The sequence below is a fragment of the Gracilinanus agilis genome, chromosome 6 (genome assembly GCF_016433145.1).
Source record: "Gracilinanus agilis isolate LMUSP501 chromosome 6, AgileGrace, whole genome shotgun sequence".
Classification (NCBI taxonomy): Eukaryota; Metazoa; Chordata; class Mammalia; order Didelphimorphia; family Didelphidae; genus Gracilinanus; species Gracilinanus agilis.
Window position 1 is genome coordinate 229,169,760 of NC_058135.1, and position 15,387 is coordinate 229,185,146.

Below are 15,387 nucleotides of genomic sequence, written 5' to 3' on the forward strand. Positions count from 1 at the left end.
ACCAATGCAACTACCAACAATTTGGAAATTGGTCTTGATCAAGGACACATGACAAAACTAGTGGAAATGCGCATGGGTAGGGGGGGTGCGGGGGGGGGGTTGAAGGGGAAAGGAGGAGCATGAATCATGTAACCATGTTAAAAATGAATATTAATAAATGTAAAAAAAAAATGTTTAAACTACAGTTTTACACATTTCTTTTTAAAAAACACAGTAAAAGGAGTGATCAAGATTCCTTATTCACAGGAATACTCTATTTACCTAACCAAATCTTTGCCAAGACTCGGGCACATTCCATACAGTATATATCCAGGAGCAGCTCTCAGTAGGAACCTAAGAAGGTGTCCCTACAGGATTCTCCAGGGATGTTTTAGCTCTTAAAATCAGATGGTCAAACTACTCTATTTATATACTCCAGAAAAATGAAGAATAAATCTCACCACTGAGCCAGATAACAAAGGAGAGAATCTGTGAGGACAGCTGAGTGAATAATGTCTCTTCTGTAGCTGGAAATCAGGCTGACTAATATTGAGGCCCAAAAATTAACAGAGAAAAACAGACTTAAGTGTTGCCAAGAAATCTCACAGAAAGTTCATTCAGGGGAAAACAATCCAATCATGGAGGTATCAAAGTATCTCCATCCTAACTCCTGAATGTTTCATATGTGGAAGTTTGACAACCTCTTGTTACTTAATAATTTCTTCTTGTCATATAGATCAAGAACAATGACCATAAATAATCAATTTGGGGAAAAAAATCCTTTGGGTTCCCTGATACTACCATGAAGGCAAAGGAGAGGCAGTACATTGTAGGAAGATCTGGGTTCTATTCCTGTCTCTGTTTATTTATTGCCTAACTCTAATCTTGAGCAATTGCCCAGGGCTCCAGTTCCTCAGCCATACAGTAAAGGTCTCCCTAGATCAGAGGTCTTAACCATTTTTGTATCATAGATTTCCTTAGTTGGGGAAGGATATGGACCCTTTCTCAGAATGTTTTTAAATGCATAAAATAAAATTCATAAGATTACAAAGGGAACCAATCATACTGAAATAACTGAAATATTAAAAAAGGTAAGTTCATGGGCTCCAGGTTAGATGAGCTCTACTGTCCCACCAGCTCTAAATCTCATAATCCTATGAATGCAATGGTCCTATTCTTAATCCTAGTTACTTTATCGCCATATATGTAGTTAAAATAAATCATTACCTGTTATTTTCTGAACTCAAAAAACTTAGTAAGTGAACAGCCCAAAGGATAGGTCCGATATATGTTGCAAAGACTGTAAGGAAAAGAGCTGGTACTTCTATAAAACTCTCTAGTCCCACAAAGCCTGCTGAAATATCCAGTGTGGCAATGTTATTGGAATTGCCCTGAAAAGAGAAGATAAAAAAAGATGAGTCTAGTAATGTATTAAATTTATTAATTTATTAAAACACTTTAAGAAGTTATACAACGCCTAAAGGGTTTAATGCCAATAGTCCAATCTTAATTATATTTATTCATTAAACTTTTTATTAAGACTTACTACAAACATGACACTGTGCTAAGTACTGCCTGAGGTACAAAATCTAATTAAACAAGATCCCTATCGTCAAGGAGCCTATAAGTAGTATGGTAAGAAAAATCAAATGTGTAATCCACATAAATTGAATACAAACTAGGCTGTGATATGCACATAAAAAGGTATAAAGTACTTTGGAAAAGAGAAAAGTCACTTCTGGCTAAGAGATCAGGTAAAGATTTATGGAAAAAGTGGCATGCATGGATCATTTGAAACATATTTAGAAATTCTCAAGGACATCATAGAGAAGTAAAAAGTGTTCTGTCTTTGAGTAAGAAAACTAGGTCTAAGACCTAGCTTGGACTTGACTAGTTTGTGTCCCTTGGCAAGTTATTTCATTTCTGAGACTCAATTTCCTTATCTGTTAGGTAAGGATAATAATATCTATAGTAACTACCTCACAGGGTTATTGTGAGAAAAGTAACTCAAAACCCTTTAAGAGCTATAAAAATATGAGCATAGGAAAAAAAGAGAGTACTACCTACTTTTCAATTAAAACTTGGAAATTTTAGGTTAATCGAAAACTTAGAGGGACATGATCACTATATTCAAATATCTGAGAGTGACTGAAGACAAGGAAAGGGTAGGCCTTGGCTAGCATGAGTCTAGGACAGAACTATGAATGGGTAGAAATTATAGGGGATACAGTTAGGTTGGTGCAGTGGATAGAGCACTCGGCCTGGAGTCAGGAAGATGAGTCTTCCTGAGTTGAAATGTGGCCTCAGACACATTAGCTGTGTCACTGGGCATTCATGTAACTGTTTGCTTCAGTTTCATCATCTATAAAATGAGCTAGAGAAGGAAATGGCAAACTACTCCTGTATCTTTGCTGAAAAAAGCCCCAAATATAGTTACAAAAGAGACAGACCAACTTAAAAAGACTAAACAAGAAGTTATAGGGAAACCAACTTGAGACTCAAGTAAGGAAGAACTTCCTAACTTCCTGAAAATTGAACAAACTGTTGCATGATCACTTATGGTATTTAAATAGAAATGAGAAAACCATATAAAGAAGTTGTAGTGGAATTCATGCTTTAGGTAAAACTTGGATACTAGATGACCTTTCAAATCCCTTCTACTTACAGGATTTCCATGATCATATGACTTTTGCTATTGACTTTAAGTTCCTCAAATGGCTTATTCTTTAGATGACCTACATGCCCTCAGGAACTGGTGTACAGTCTACTTATTTTAAACCTCAGCTATTTCTTAAAAAACAAGTTTCAACTGATGCCTTTTGTTTTTACACCATAGTCACTTCTGGAGATTCCCTCTGTGGTCAGAGAAGCATAAGAAGACATATTTGAGCTGATAAAAAAATGAAGAAAAAGAGAACCAGGAAAACAGTGTACATGATGATTATGGCAATACAAACAGAAAGAATAAACAACCTAAACTAAACCCTGTAAAATTATAATATGTAAGCATGGTTCAATAGAAGAGTTGGGAAAATTAACTTCCTCCCTTTTTACAGAGATGGGGGATTATAGCTGTGTAATATCATTTACTGTTAATTATAATTGATGCATTGATTGTTTTTTCTAAATTTCTTTTTTCCCCCTTTTCTGTTTAAAACAAGTAATAACTTGAGGGTCAGGGTTGAGAAAGGAAGGGTACATTCAGATAGGAAAGTGATATAAAACAAAGATATCAATAAAATAGAAATTTTTAAATGAGAGTTAACTAGATGGTCTATGGGGTAGTGCCTTTCAGCTCTAAATCGATCATCCTATGCTTGTTTCATTCTGCATTTATTGATAAAAATCTTCCCATGCTTCTCTGAATCCCTCACATTCCTCACATCTATCTGAATAATAACATTATATTACATGCATATATACACAATTTATTTACTCATTATCCAAATGATAGGTGCTCACTTTGTTCCCAGTTCTTTTCTATCAAAAACCATGTTGCTGCTATAAATATTCTGGTTTATATTGGAACTCTTGTTTCTGTCTTAGACCTCCTAGTAGTGGGATCTCTGAGTCAAAAGGTATGAACCAGTTAGTCATTTTCTTGCATAATTCCAAATTGTTTTCCAGAATGGTTGTTCCAATTCACACCACCACCTGCAGTATATTAGTATGCCTATCTTCCCACGGTCCTCCAACATTGACTGTTTCCATTTTTGTCATCTTTACAAAAAAACCCAATATTTTAATTTGGAGCAGGTTTTCATATGGTCATTTATCATTTCCAAATATTTTGAAAACCGCTCAGATCAACAGTCATTATCTCTTAAAGAAGAATTTTTAAGTTATCTTTTCTCTTGGGTAGAGGAAAACAGTCAATTGAGAAAATGAGATGACATTTGAAGTCAGAAGGCTGCATATGAATCTGGAAGGGGGAACAATCTATCTCCAGCTTAGAAAGAAGAGGCTGTGATATAGGGAAGCTGGGCAACTGAAAAATTCCATCTAGAGCTCTTTAAAGTATAACTCAGTGAATTCCTAAATACTTAGATTACCTATATTCAATAGTTATTTTTTATTTTAATCCCTTGATAAACTGAACACAGATGATATGGGGATTAGTTTGCAATCATCTTTGATGATGTTTTCTTCTATTCACCAAATTGAATTGTTGAGGCTTAAAGACCAAGGACTAACATCCCACATGTAATTCTAGTGGGAAAGATCATCATTTATTAGCTTCCTCTTAAGTGTTCCCCAAAAATATTAAGGATGAAACCATGACAGGAAATACTAAATTGTGTATAATTAAATTCACACTGCTTGAGAAGCAAATACATTGTCTCTTACTAATTAGAGAACTAAGGACAAAGATCAATTGACCACATAGTAGACCTGGATTTCAGCATGTATGTGAAAAAGCTTCTCAATCCTTCCAGACCATCTGGAGGAATGTTCATTGGAAAGCACAGAATTGGGCATTTAATTGCCCATCCCTAACCAAAGAAATATTGAGCATTGGGTCAATGTGAAAGGAGACCAATCTCTGTTTCCAAATAGAAAGCATTGTACCAGATCCTGTCACATTCAATAGTAAATTTTTGGATCCAAAAGGGCTATTAGAGATTATCTAGTCCTTGGTCTTCTTTCTATTTTATCTCTATAAAAACTGGATTGCCACAACTGTTCTCACAACTCCAAGGATAACCTCTAATTGGCTGACTTCTACATATATATGCCTTCAGCCAAAATTTCCAACAGTTTTCTAAGCATATCTATTTAGATACCTCAAACCCTTTGAAATTCACTACATATTAAACTGAACTCTTCTTCCTCTCTTCAAAATTCAACTTCCACTCTTCTTGTTCCTCATTCACTAACCAGCTGCCAACTCCTATAGATTCTATCTTTGTAAATGCTCTTGCATACATCCCCTCCTTCCTATTCCACAATTCTAGCTGAGACCAGAAATACAAAAAAAAATCTGAGAATTGAAGGCCATCAGGCTCATTTTGTAGCTAAAGAGGAATCTTCTCTATGACATCCCTCCAGCTTCCACTTTAAAAAAAATCAAATTCACTTCCTCCTGAGGAAGCCTATTCCAAGTATTACACTTTGCAAATGAAAAAACTGACATCCAGAGATGTTGAACAGTCACAGAGGTAGAGGTGGCAGAGCGGGACTCAAACCCAGACTCTAATTTCAAGTCCACTGTCCAGTGCTGCCTTCCTTCTATTTCCTTCTTTGGGTCAAGCAAAACAAGTTGAATCCTTTGATAATAATAGCTAGCATTTATAAAGTGCTTGGAGACTGGCAAAGCACTTCACATATGCTGTTTCAATAGATGAGAACACATACTATCAGGCATAATGTCTCCTCCAAAGTCTCCAAGAAATGTCCCCTAGTTCTTTCACATGATTCTTATTTAGCCTGATGTTGAATTCTTTCATCATCCTTCTCTGGAAACTCTTCAGCTTATCAGTGACCTTGGTTCCTAGAACTGAACACAAACAATACTCGAGATATGGCCTGACTAGATGGCAATGAGCCAATAACCTGTTTCTGGACATTAACCTTCTTTCCCTATGGAGTCTAAAACTTTCTCAGTTTTTCTGCTCTATCAAACTGCTGACTCATACTGAACTTCCAGTGCACTAAAACCTGAAGACCTTTTTCACAGGAACTATTAGCTATCTTCCAACATGCTGCAAGTGCATTTAATTTTTTTTTTTTAATTCAAGTGTGGGAGTAATAGAAAGAGCATCAGATTCTCTTCTAGAGAATCTAGGCTTGAAACCTAAGTATGTTAATTACCTTTCAGTACATCCTTGAGCAACTTACTATGCCTCTCTAGGTCTGAGTTTCTTCATCTATAAAATGAGGTTTGGACTAGGTGGTCTCTAAGATATCTTCCAGTTCTATGTCCTGTGAATCTAGGGTTTTTGCATTGATCTCAGTTGAATAAAATCTGCAAAAAGACTCTGCTCACAATTTTGAAATCTTCTGTCTCCTTAATGTCATTCTGAAAAGCAGCATGGCCTAATGGATAGAGAGCCAGTTAGAACACAAAGACCTATGTTCAAGTTCTGGCTTTAACATCTTTGGCTATGGGATCCTGGGCAAATTCTTGAATCTGACCTACCTCTGTAAGATTATAAATTACAAAACATTTGTTATTCTGCACTAGAGGGAGTTTCTTTATCATGAGCTCCCAATACTGATAAAATAAAAAGTCTAAAACACTCCCCCCTGCCCCACGACTGAAAAAAAAAATGAGATCATTCAATATTCCAGTTATCCCTCCCAGCTTTACATCATCTCCACATTTATTTATTTATTTTTAAGCTCCAGCCTCCTGTCTTAGTATCAAGACAGAAGGGTGGCAAGGGCTAGGCAATTGTGATTAAGTGATTGACCCTGGGTCACACAGCTAGGAAGTAGTTGAGGCCAGATTTGAAACCAGTTCCTCCTGATTCTAGGCCTGGGACTCTTTCTACTATGCTACCTAGCTACCCCCATCTACTCATTTTGTAGGAGTGTTTTTTATGCCTTTATCCAGGTCACTGATAACCTGGATAAATGCTGAATAGCATATGGTTCAGGGCAGATCCCTAAAGCACTCTACTAAAGACATCCCTCCAAAATGAAATCCATTAATGCATGACCACCTTTTGGGACCAGTCATTCAAACAGTATGAATGTGCCTTTTGAATGTGCCTATCTATACTATCATCTAGGCCACATATCTCCATACTATTCTCAAAGAGAACATGAGAAACTTTGTCAAATGTTTTGTCAAATTCCAGGTAAATGATGCCTGAGGTATTTCCTAATGTAACCCCGTCAAAAAATGGAAATTAGATTAGCCTGGCATGACCTAATCTTAATGAATTTCAATTGGCTCTTAGTAATTATCATTCCCTTTTGTAAATTTCCACAAAACATTCCCCATAATACTAAGTTTCTAGAATTCTGGTAGGAAGCAAAGTAGATCTTTATTGGCTTAGACGCTCAAGTAAAAGAGGAAACAACTACTGCCCATCTCCAAGTAAGATGAGACAAGAGAAAACCAGCTTTATTGGTAACAGGAACTTCTGAGTTGGCCACATCACAGAAGCTTTTGACAGCAAAGGTTGTTAACTAAAGGAATACAAAGTGTCTTAGGGTATAACAGTGAAATGTAATATAAAGTTCGAAAATATAAAATGCCCAAAGATGACATGAATCTCCTGTCCTGAAAGCTTTAAAATGACATCTAGACAGGGATAGCTAGGCAGCTCAGTGGATAGAAAACCTCCTGGAGACAGGAAGTCCTGGATTCAAATGTGTTCCTGTATGATCCTGGGCAAATCACTTCACTCCAAATGCCTAGCTCTTACCACTCTTCTGCTTTAGAACTCATACTTAGAGATTATTATTCTAATACCTTATAACTATACCCAAATTCCTAATCCTAACTAAAATTTCTAAAAAAAACCCTTCTCTAACTGTCTTCAAGGACAGGTTCTTCTGCCTGGTCAGGTCAAGCCTAATCTATACTACTCTACCTAGAAATTTATTCACTAACTACCTATCTATATTAATAAATATTCATCACCTACAAACTCCTTAAACCCGTTTCTTCTATCCCAACTGTCAGTTCAAAACTGTCAGAGTCTTAAGAGACAGACGACCTGCTCCTTCAAGGTTCAGAGACCAAAAGTCTAACTGTCAACTGATTCCTTCCTTAGAAATCTTCCTCATCTCCTAGGTAACAAAATCTTCAGCTCTCTCTCACAGACACCTGTCAGTTCCTACTTAGAAATCCTTCTGTTCCTGCCTCTTAAAGAGACAGAGGGAGAGATTAAGAAAATCCTTTTAACAGTATCAAATCTAAAACAGAGAGTAAGAGTTTTTTTGTTTTTTTTTTTTAATGGGATTTGGGCAACTGTCATAGCCAGGGGCTTAACAAATCAGCTTGGACTTGGAAGCTAGCTACAAAGTTTAGGAGCCAGATAAATGTATCAAATAAAACCACAGTAAAAAGTGTTTTCCCATAGTCAAAACACATTTCAATCCATTTTATTTCATGCATCCCACTGAAGATAAGATTGCATCATCCAGAAATGAACACACAATTACAAATGTGGTCTAATCAGGGCAAAGTCCCATGGAACCATCACATGTACAAGTACAAGGGGAGAAAGAAGAGAGAGGAGGAGGAAGAGGAGATGAGCCCAAACCAAGGCCTAACAATACAATACTGGAAATCTGCTCTCCTTTTCCAAATCCTCCCACACTGAGATGATCCTAATAGCATATGAATTGAATGACAGCATATGTATTAGCAAGAACCCTGTATTTGGAGTCAGGATAACTGAGTTTGAATTCTTGCCCAGTTTTTTATTACCTGTGCAGGTCTGAACAATTTACTTAACTTTTCTGACTCTTACCAGTGTTTCTTCATTTGTAAAACAAGGGGATTCCAAAAGATGCTCTCTCAGGCCCTTTCCAAGCTTAAAGTTTATGATCCCAGTCTCTCTGGCTGCAAGCTCCCTTTTCTTCAATCTAAACGGATATACTCTGGGTAGAACTGTGAATTGGTGCAGCCATTCTGGAAAATAATGCTAAAACTAAAATGACTAAAAAGTCCATACCCTTTGATCAAGAGATCCTATTACTATTATATTACTATATACTTCAACGAAGTCAAAGACAGAACAGAAAGGTCCCATGAATCCACCTATTCATAACCTTATATGATGGTAAATACAAAAAACCAAATAATTGCCATTAATGGAATATTTACCACACCATAAAACAATGAATATGAAGGATACAGAGAAGCATGAGAAGACATATAGTGATACAGAATGAAGTAAGCAAAAGCAAGAAAACAATTTATACAATGACAACAAAGTAAATAGAAAGAACAAAAAAATGAAATTGATCACTGCATAATTATAATGAATAAGCTTGACCTAGGAAAAGAGTTGATAAAATGTACTTTCCTCCTTGGCAGAGGTGAGGGTCTATGGCATAGAATAATGCCTATATTGTCAGATAGTTGATGTACTGGCTGGTTTTGCTGAAAATTTTTTCCTTTCTTTTTTATTCTGCAAAACTCACTGGGTAGGGGAAGAGTAAGGGATATATTTAGACATGAAGGTGATATAAAAATGTTAATAAATCATTTTTACACTAGGTATAACCTCTAATGCCATACTAAAAAAGTTACTTCATTCAGTAAATACTACAACTTTAAGTAAAGTAATACTATTAATAATTTTCCAAGTTAAAGGAAACTAAAATAAGAGCATGTAAAAAGTAAATAGTCTTCTGTTGGTGGCAATAACATACCTGAAAATAAAAGAATGCTTGGCCAAACCAATAATGCATTATTGTAACCTGGGCTGCATCATGTTTTAAGGGCTTCCAGATGAATTTTGTCATTACAGTCTGAATCAAGAGGCTAAACACCAAAACAGGAAGATTGTGAGGCCGAAGCAACAAGGCTGCTAGAAGAACTAATCCGTTATATATGTCCCACAAACCTAGACTCTTGATACTGATGTCTGCAGAAATGACTTGGGACTTAAGCAAGTCTTTGGTTCCAGTGAAAAGAATACCCAGAACAAAGACATACACAAAACGAGCTTCAATAATTCCCCTATAAAAAAACACAAAAAACAAATTTTAAGCAACTTTCTGCAAAATCCAAGTACTTTCTTTCATATGTGGCTTATCATTCTAATTGTATCAAAGGAAACACTTAACAACAAATAAGTTTTGTTGGCTAAAACTCCACAAAATTTACCATTACTGTCTCAGTGTCTGGGGGACACTGAGAACAAGTCTTCATACTTGAGTCAGAAAGGAACAATAAAATCCCACTATACTCTTCTATACCTGACAGAGCTATAAGTTTATCGGGTCAGATGGAAGGAGAGAGATCCTGGGTTATAAGAGTGAAGTGAAGGTAACATCTATTTGATCACAGCATACCAAAGACAGTTCTTCTGCCTTGGAACCAATACACAGTATTGATTCTAAGATGGAAGGTAAGGTTTTTGGTTTGGATTTTTTAAAAGAAAAAATATTTAGGCATAGCTTAGAGATATTTGAGTATCCCAATAAAATAAGTCACACATTTTTTTTTAATTTCTCAGTGCACGTAAAAGTTATGTTTATATTATACCATAGTTTATTAAGTGTACAGTAACATTTAATTTAAAATGTTTTATTGCTTAAAAATGCCAAACATCATCTGAGTCTTCAGCAAATTTTAACTTTTTTGCTAGAGGATTTTGTCTCAATGTTAATGGCTGCTGATTGATCTGGGTGGTGGGTGCTGAAAGCTGTGTGGCAATTTCTTAAAATAAGACAATAATTTAGTTTCTTGCACCAATTGACTCTTCCTTTCACTTAAACACGTAGAGGCCACTTTGGGTTAACTGGCCTAATTTCCAACATTGTTGTATCTCAGAAATAAGGATGAAAGAGATGGGGAATTGGCAGGTTCATAGAAAGTTAGCACACAAAACAATATAATGAAGCCTGCCATTTTATATGGGTACAGTTTGTCATGCCCCAAAACAATTACAATAGTAACATCAAAGATCATTGTTCACAGCTTATCATAAGTAACATGACAATGAAAAAGTTTTAAATATTGCCAAGAATTGCCAAATGTGTGATGTGAGCACATGCTATTGGAAAAATGGCTCTGACAGAATTGCTCAATGCAGAGTTGTCACAAGCCTTCAATTTGTGAAAAAAATGTAATACCTAGAAAGTGCAATAAAGTGAAATGCACTAAAGCTACATATACCTATGTTATTTTAAAGAGGAGGTAAATAGGCACAATAAATAGGGCACTGAGGCAGAGATGAGAAGACCTATTTATAATGTTAATTAGCTATCAGGAGGCTCTATCTAAACTTGGGTCTTAGATACTGTGTGAGACCATGGGCAAGTCATTTAACTTCTTGCCTCAGTTTCTTCATCTGTAAAATGGAGCTAATAATAGCACCAAACTTCCAGAGATATTGTGAGGGACAAGTGAAATAATATCTGACACATAGTAAGCACGATGTAAATGTTAGCTATCATCATTATTATTATCTCTCTGTAAGCTCCAGAGGAGCAGGAACTATGGTTTATATAAATTTTAAATCCCCGTTAGTGCTTAGCATAGTTCTACACAAAAGGGTCCCCAGAAATTGTCTGGTCCAACCTTTACCCAAAGCAGGAATCTTCTATAACAGTGATGGCAAACCTTTTAGAACGGCAGGTGATGTGAGAAATGTCCTCAAGCATGCATGAAGATGGGGAGGGAGCAGTCCGGCCCCACATCTGTCTGGCTTTCTAGTAATGAACTCTGGTAACTCTGTACTGGGGTGATGGAGGCATGCCCGCAGAGGGGGTTCTGAGTGCTCCTTCTGGCATGCATGCCATAGGTTTACCACCATGATTCTATAAAATCTCAAAAAATGATGATCTAGTCCACTGATTCCTGAACTTTTTTGGCTTACCACCCCCTTTCCAGAAAAAATATTACTTAGCCCCCTGGAAATTAATTTTTTTAATTTTAATAGCAATTAATAGGAAAGATAAATGCACCTGTGGCCATTACCATCCCTGGATCACTGCAGCACCCACCAGGGGGCAGTGGCGCCCACTTGGGAATCACTGATCTAGGCTCTTCTTAAAAGCTTCCTGAGATGGGGAACTCACTGTTTCCTAAAGCAGTCCATTTTACTTTTCGGCAGCTCTAGTTTTTCCTGAAGTCTTTTCTCATGATGAAATATTTGTTTCCCTCTCTCCTCCCCACCATGGGCTCTAATTCTGTCCTTAAGTAGAACAAATTTAATCCCTTTCACACAGAGAAAAACAATATGATTAGTTATATGGTTAAAGCACAGGAAATATGCCCACAGAGGGACATGAAGCTCAAAAAGGATGCCATCACTTTAGATAGGGACACTGTCAGAAGGTTTCCTCCTGGAAGAAGTAGCACCTGAAGAAAGAAAATCTAAGGGTTGTGGCTCCCAGGCTTGCAGCAGCCTTCTGAAAATGACCCTATCTCTCAGAGAGCCTCAATCCTTGCTTGCTACCTGGGACCACTGGCACTGCTATGTCACTGACTTCAATCTGCTATTGAGTATGAGATCCTGCATCTAGATCCTCTCAGCCCAGCTAGACTCCACAGTTCCTTCTTCTGCTGAGCCACTATCTCTTTGGCTGAACTCCCTAGGCTTATGGATTAGATTCTGCCCCTAGACTGTAGTTTTCTGCCCCCATTACAATTGTGGAGTTAGAAACCAAACTGCTGCTGCCCTCTGCTGGTTCTGGCAGTCAAGTACTACCCTGCCCATCTGTCTCAGAAGTCCTACTTTTGGGGCAGGGACTGCTTGACTCACCCATCTCTTGAGATCTTTACCTTGAAAGTTAGCCCCATCCAACCAATGATTAAAAAACAAAATTCCTAAGAATCACCTTCAGTTTTGTTTACCTCCTAAATCCTTACTCCCCTCTTCGTAAGGCCACAGACTACAGGGGACGCTCGGTTTTAAAGGTGCCCATGAGATATATTTAGAAGAAACTAATGATAAGCCAGAGAGCTCTAACATAGTTTTGCTTTACAAAAAAGAGCAATCATCCAGTTCATTCTTTGCCACCTGGTCCTAGAGGGATGGATAGGTCAGGAACTCCTACATTACTTTCAACTATACAATAATTAATATAAAGGTGGGCACTACGTTGATGGTTCTGGATATCACGCTGAATTATTAACTTAGAACTTCAGGCAGATCACAGATCCTGCTCTGTTCCTGGGTGTGGGACTCTAATTCAGCCCTTTAGAAATACCAGTATATGATTTCTTATTTTGTCACCTTGGTGTCCCTCAGGAGAAATGTTATGGGCACAGAGACTGAGCCAAACAATGCAGTAAGGCTAGAGACTGGCCTGACAGGTTGTCAATTCAATGATGGCCAAGTGAAGAAAATTTCTAACGAATTCCTTCAAACACTGAACTTATGACATATAAAATCCACTATGGCTTTCAACACAAAACTATTGTGAAGTTTGGTACAAAGTAGGACCATACAGAATCTCATTTGAATCCTCTAAAAATTATCAAAGATCACTAAGATCCCTCAAGTTAAATATTTCTATACAGTACCTGCTGAAGAAGGAATGTAGAAGGTTAAGACTGTAATAAAGAAAGGGAGGCCTAAAAGTAGAGACCTAAGTTGAGGTCAGAAAAGCAAGTCTGTCCCATATATCAGCTGCTAATGATAAAAGAGAGGCCTAACTAGTGCTTTGAGATTGGCTAAGGTTTTGCTTTGGTCTCTCCACAACCTCATGAAATAGGCAGCACAGAGTATCCCCATTGTAAAGATGAGGAAACAGAGGTGAAAAGACTATTTGAAAGACAAAGTAGACAAAGCAACTCTTCTGATCCATTAAAGTATACTAAGCCACTTTTCCCACTAGTTCACTGGCATCCTTTGGTTTACAATGGAGCTTGCCTGAGGATAAAGTCTGAATGGTCTAAATTTCTTTGCCTTCTTTTTCCTAAGTTTTGACTGGTTTCTGAACAGAAGAATGCTATGTCCACATTTATGCATAAAAGCAGTATTATAAAGGCATAAAAAAAAAACAAAAAGTGGAGATACAAAGATCTTTCAGGAGATTATTATAATAGCCTAGGCAGAGGGTAATGAGTGCCAGCTTAGTTACAGTGAACTGTAAGGGGTAAAAAGGGGTTTTTAATCTCATTATCACAGAACACAGAAAGAAGGGTACAAATTGTGAAATAATTTTTAAAAAATTGGTTGACTTTGAGGTAAGCAAAGAAAATCAAAAATCATTTCAAATTTTCAAACAAAGGGGCAACTGGGTAGCTCAGTAGATTGAGAGTCAGGCCTAGAGACCGGAGGTCCTAGGTTCAAATCCAGCCTCAGACACTTCCCAGCTGTGTGAACCTGGGCAAGTCACTTGACCCCCACTGCCCGCCCTTACCACTCTTCCACCTATGAGCCAATACACAGAAGTTAAGGGTTTAAAAAAAATTTCTTTTTCAAACAGAGAGAACTGGGTGAAACAGAGAGAACTGGGTGAAACAGAGAAAAATGGTACCACTGACAGAAACAGAGAAGTCAGAAGGGGGAATGTGCTTAGGATTTCAAAATTCCTATGCAGTTCTTTTCATCAGAAAAACCTGTACATCTTCTATTAAAGATTCATTTTTTTTCCCCTCTGTAGCATTATACTCAGGTTTTACTGGGTAAGTTATTCTTCACTGCAAATCCAGGTCCTTTGTCTTCTAAAATATTGTATTCCAAGTTTTCTTTCACAGTGATGGCTCTTTCATAGTAATGGCTACTAAATTATGTGTGATTCTGAGTATGGTTCTTTTGTACTTGAATTTTCTCTATCTGGCTGTTTACACTATTTTTCTTTAACCTTTAGTTGTTTTTTTTAAGCTTTGGATTTTGGTTATATGTTCCTGTAGGTTTTCATTTTGGAGTTCCATTCTGAGAGTGACTGATGGAGTCTCTTTTTTCCTCTTTACAAAAAAATACACAATTAAGAGGAGTTGTATGCTAAGATCTAAGATGGTAGAGTAAAGGATGTTCACCCAAACCCTACACATACACACACAAAAGACAAAAAATTGCCTCAAAACAAAGGAAACCAAGAGGAACATGTCTCACTGTGGTAAGAAGAGAAGCCTAGGGAGCATAGTATCTGTGGTAACTATGTGGCCAGAGGCAACAAAGTGGTAGAGCGAGGAACCCAAGTCTAATCCACTCTGCCTAGTTACTGAGAAGGCAGAAAGGGCATGAAACCAAAGCACTTCTACATGGCCTTGAGGCAGTGAAACAAGCAGAGCAAGGTACAGATCAGCCTCAAAATAGAAGAGCTGGCAGTGCAGGGAACAGAATCCACCTGAATGAAATAGCTACAAGCCTCCTCAGAGGAAGCCAGCAGGGCCACCCTCTTGAGAGACACACTTCAGGAAACTAAGTCAGCTGGGCCTATCCCAGTTTCTAGAGAAAAGTACTGAAGTCTGAAAATGCAAGTCTGAAACAGTACTCCCTCTAATCCAGAAGCAGAGAAGGACATTAACAGATAGATACAGCAATAGGAAAATAATAACTAACTAGAAAAATGAGCAAAAGATTTTTTAAAAACTGATCTTAGAAAATTACTTTAGTGACAGAGAGGCTCAAAATATGAACTCTTAAGTGTACAACAATGCCAAAAAGGAAATATATGAAAGGAAAGTGTGAAACAATGTCAGTCCCTGAAAGAACCTTTAGAAGAATTTGAAAGGAAGTTAAAAAATCCAGTAAGAGATTTGACAGAAAGACTAAATAGGAGGCAATTGGGTAGCTCAGTGAACTGAGAGCCAGGCCTAGA

General features: G+C 37.3%; 1 protein-coding gene across 5 annotated transcripts in view; it reads right to left on the reverse strand.

Moving 5' to 3' along the window:
* PIGG (phosphatidylinositol glycan anchor biosynthesis class G) overlaps positions 1 to 15,387 on the reverse strand; it is a 104,082-nt gene that overhangs the window by 36,343 nt on the left and 52,352 nt on the right. For all 5 annotated transcript variants that reach the window (XM_044680865.1, XM_044680862.1, XM_044680863.1 and 2 more), the window contains 2 exons: positions 9,316 to 9,625; positions 1,207 to 1,370 (listed from right to left, as the gene is read on the reverse strand). In XM_044680865.1, coding sequence (XP_044536800.1) covers positions 1,207 to 1,370; positions 9,316 to 9,625 — 474 coding nt within the window. The remainder of the gene's footprint in view (positions 1 to 1,206; positions 1,371 to 9,315; positions 9,626 to 15,387) is intronic.